Below are 4,161 nucleotides of genomic sequence, written 5' to 3'. Positions count from 1 at the left end.
TTTTTTTTCACGAGCGGCCCCAAATGCATCCACAGGCCACAGCTACATTCAACGTTTCCCTGCACGCGGTGTTATGGTGAAGTGACATACAGCGTCACCGGTTGAAAAAAATGACTTTGGTGCCCACCACCTCGTCGTCGTCGTCGTCGTCGTCGTCGTCGTCGTCGTCGTCGTCGTCGTCGTCGTCGTCGTCGTCGTCGTCGCCGTCGCCGTCGTAACCCTTTCGAGCCATGACCTTCTCTCCCTTTTCGTGTACGGCCCGCCGAGGAGCGAACAGACCGGTGAACCTCGCCGTGACCGTCCGGTGATCCGCAATTATCGACGGTCCCGTCAATCCCCACAGTGATCCGGCGCAGCCGCAAATTATGTCATTATTTGACATAATCCGTCGCGCCAGGACGACGAGGCCAAGGAAATTGACCCCCGAGAGAACAGGAAAGTCGTGTTCTCTTTATATATTTTTTTTAACCTCCATTGATACGACTCGCATTTTTCGCGGCTTTTTTTTCTTTCTTCGGGGTCCTTTTCTTATTATTCCCGGAATGGTGATACCTGCCACCTCCGGTGGGGATGGGACTCGTCCCGGGATGCGCCCAATTCCCCCAATTACTCCCGTTATTTCGATGCACTGTTGAAAATTATTGTGCCGATGCGAATTTTTATGCGATTTTTATTTTTGTTCCCTTTCAAAAGAATTTCGTATTACTTCAGATCAGCAAAAATGTTTATCGTGACGAGAATCTCTTCACACAACAGCAGTTACGTCAAGGAACAGCATTGTGTGTGTATATTTAAGCTACGTTGCTAACAAAACTAACTACAAAAGTGTCGTAAATTTGCGATAAAACTTTTAAACAGTGTGGCTGGTTCGAGGCTGCAGTCCTAATTGAGGAAAATTCTCTGTTTTCTTCCAGAAACTACGACGACGTCACTTCACTCGCCACGGACACGATTGAACGGCCGTCTGAGTGTCGTGCAGCAGGACCAACTGCAAAATCAAAGCTCACCCGGATGACAAGCCTTGTTAGTGGTCTTGGAGTGTTCTCACCAGCATGGCCGGGAACCTTCAGACCAGCACCGGAAAGATGGTGTTTGAGTGCACATTGTGCGACAAGAAATATAATGAAAGTGGTTCTTTCTATAAACATCTCCGAACCCACCCGAGTTTGAAGCCTTTTGAGTGCACATTGTGCAACGAGAAATTTACTGAAAATGCTCTTCTTCGCACTCATTTCCGAACCCACGGCGACGAGCCTTTTGCCTGTACTGTGTGTGGCTTCAAGTCGAAGCATAAGGCTAGTCTGCAGTTACACATGAGAATCCACACGGGCGAGAAGCCTTTTGAGTGCTCTGTGTGTGGCCAGAAATGTTCGCAGAAGGGTAATCTGCAGACGCACATGAAAACTCACACGGGCGAGAAGCTTTTCGAGTGCTCTGTGTGTGGCAAGAAATGTTCGCAGAAGGGTAATCTGCAGACGCACATGAGGACACACACGGGCGAGAAGCCTTTTGAATGCTCTGTGTGTGGAAAGAAATGTTCGATGAAGAAACATCTGGAGACACACATGAGGACACACACGGGAGAGAAGCCGTTCGAGTGTTCAGTCTGCAACCGGAAGTTTGCCGAAAGTGTGTCTCTGCGACGCCACCTCCGTACGCACACAGGGGACAAACCGTACGAGTGTAATGTGTGCAACAAGAAGTTTGCCTTTAGTGGGGTTCTAGATAGGCATCTTCGAGTCCACACCGGAGAGAAGCCTTTCGAGTGCACCGTGTGCGACAAGAGATTCGCAGACGGCGGCGATCTCAAGAAACACCTTCGAACCCACACCGGTGAAAAGCCTTACGGGTGTACTTTGTGCAGCAAGAAATTTACCGAGAGTGGAAAACTGCGCAGTCATCTTCTAATACACACAGAAGAGAAATCGTTCAAGTGTTCTGTGTGTAACAAGAAATTTTCTCGTCGTAAAAGTCTGCAATATCATGTCCAAACCCACACAGGGGAAAAGCCGTTTAAGTGTACTGTTTGTGGAGCGAAATTTCTGTTGAGCGGTAATCTGAGAACTCACCTCCGTACCCACACAGGGGAGAAACCGTTTGAGTGTACTCTATGCAACAGGAAGTATAGGCATCAAAACACACTGAGTGCCCATCTTCGAACGCACACCGGAGAGAAGCCTTTTGAGTGTCCAGTGTGTAACAGGAAGTTTAATGTAAAAAGTTATCTTAGTAACCACCTTCTAACCCACACCGGAGATAAGCCTTATGAGTGCCCTGTGTGCGGCCTAAAGTATGCGGCCAAAGGGAATATGAATAAACATCTCCGGACCCACGCTAGAAAAAAATAACACCTGTAGCCATTTATATTGTTAGCTCACAACTTTAAATTTGTAAACGTTTTGCAAAGTTGCACTAGTGCATGGAAGTGCACCATTTCTCCCCTTCCGGATTAACATCTTGAGTTAAATGTAAAAAAAGCTGCTTGTTGATATATTTTTAGTTAAGTTTTACCTAGACGCCACTTATAAGTTGCGGTTTGTTGTTAGGTTAGCATATTTAAATACAAATAATATAAAAATTACCCTGACCGTTGGGGCGTTATACCATACCTTTTATTAATGTTGAACATCTTTATACTTCAACTTCTACTGATTGATATTTTCTGTCAGAGCTGTTTGGTTAAAGACTCACCGAGACTAGCAACGTTGTCATTTTTTTTCGACTTATAATGTTAAAATTTGATATAACCTGATTATTTTAATTTTTTTGTTGCACTTTTAAACAAATGGTGTAGAGAGTTCTGTAAATAAATTTGTTGCATTTCTCGTGACGTTCATATTATAATTTACCCTCTATAACTTATTCAAAAAGGAAGCTTCGTGAGTCGACTTCTTCACAGGGGTGTTCGAGTTCTGGTAACATATTATAGCATAGCCTCCTGCTGCCCGGGGAGGTCGAGCTGTTCGTCACACACGGTCGCTTAGCGCCGCTCTCGTCACCTGTCGCGTGACGGGCACGCGCGAACACTCTGCTCGGGGCCGTCACGACGCCAGGTTTGAGGACGCCCCCCCCCCACCTCAATCACTGCGAAAAATATCTTTTTAAATTTGCAAGACTTCTTGTATTTAACGCTTTAAAAGCGACGCGTGTCTGCAAAATTTGCGATCTCTGTCGTAAATTTACGACACCTCATGTTTCGCTCTTAATAACACCCAAGTCGATAATACGCGGTGTCTCCCTAAATTTTGCAATTTTAAAACGTAGCTTGGAAACAATTAATAACCTTATTCCCACCGCACGAAATAACATTTTCCGTTAAACCGCTAAACAAAATATTTTCACCGCAGTCTCCCAGCCGGCCGACACACACACACCCTAGTCCTATAGGCCGAGCAGCATCCATGGCATATCCGCTGCAACAAAGTAGCGCCCCCGCCCCGCCCCGCCCCGCCCCGCCCTGGCGCTGCCATATTTCAAGCCGCGATAGAGCCGTGGATCTGACCCCCCGGCGGGGCTGGCGTGGCGTCCACCAAGCGTCCTCCTGTCTGCTCGCCCCTCGCGCGCAGACACTGTCGGCGGGTCCTATCCTCTCCGCTACTCTCTATTATAGCGGACGCACGCACGACGTGCCTCATTCCTGCAAATATCACCCTGCAATTTTTTTTTTTTTTTGCTTAAAGTCTCGCTCAGATAACGCGGGAAAATTTGAAAAAAATAAAACAAAAAGAAAAAGTGTAAGAAAGTGGGTTGCTGCGCGTGAAAAGTGCGGAAAAGTGAGCGGCACTTCTCATCTCAAGCCGCGGGGGGCTTCTCCCCCTCTACCCCTCTGGGGGCCGTGACCTTTGCTTCCCCCCTCCCCTCTCCACAGGCGCCACGCGGCCCCCGCGGTCGGACCGGCAGCGTTAGACCACAACACAATTACCCCGCATTATCGGATCAAAGAGACTGACTATCCGCTTTAGGGGGGCAGGGCAGTGCATTCGATGGAGGCGAGCGGGACGCGGCGCCTCCTCCTCCTCCTCCTCCTCCCCCTCCTCCTAGTCCTCGTCGTCGTCCTCCTAGTCCTCCTCGTCGTCCTCCTCGTCCTCCTCCTCGTCCTCCTCGCCACCTCCTCCTCGCCACCTCCTCCTCCTCCTCCCCCTCCCCCTCCTCCTCCTCCTC

General features: G+C 48.6%; 2 protein-coding genes across 8 annotated transcripts in view; one reads left to right on the top strand and one right to left on the bottom strand.

Annotated features, from left to right (window-relative positions):
- The window catches only part of LOC113206052 (DNA oxidative demethylase ALKBH2-like), a 61,138-nt gene that overhangs the window by 4,564 nt on the left and 52,413 nt on the right, over positions 1–4,161 (top strand). Inside the window, exon 2 of one of the 7 annotated variants that reach the window (XM_026433461.2) lies at positions 915–2,830. The exons of the other annotated variants lie outside the window; for them this stretch is intronic. Within the exon in view, the coding sequence (XP_026289246.1) occupies positions 1,053–2,348 (1,296 nt within the window). The 5' untranslated portion in view covers positions 915–1,052 and the 3' untranslated portion in view covers positions 2,349–2,830. Of the gene's footprint in view, positions 1–914; positions 2,831–4,161 lie in introns of those variants that run through there. 7 annotated transcript variants of the gene reach the window in all.
- The window catches only part of LOC113214171 (uncharacterized), a 16,621-nt gene that overhangs the window by 8,103 nt on the left and 4,357 nt on the right, over positions 1–4,161 (bottom strand). The window lies entirely within an intron of this gene.

This window comes from Frankliniella occidentalis, unplaced genomic scaffold (genome assembly GCF_000697945.3).
Source record: "Frankliniella occidentalis isolate FOCC.00 unplaced genomic scaffold, Focc_3.1 Scaffold5, whole genome shotgun sequence".
Taxonomy (NCBI): Eukaryota; Metazoa; Arthropoda; class Insecta; order Thysanoptera; family Thripidae; genus Frankliniella; species Frankliniella occidentalis.
This window is presented reverse-complemented; position numbering and strand designations above follow the sequence as displayed.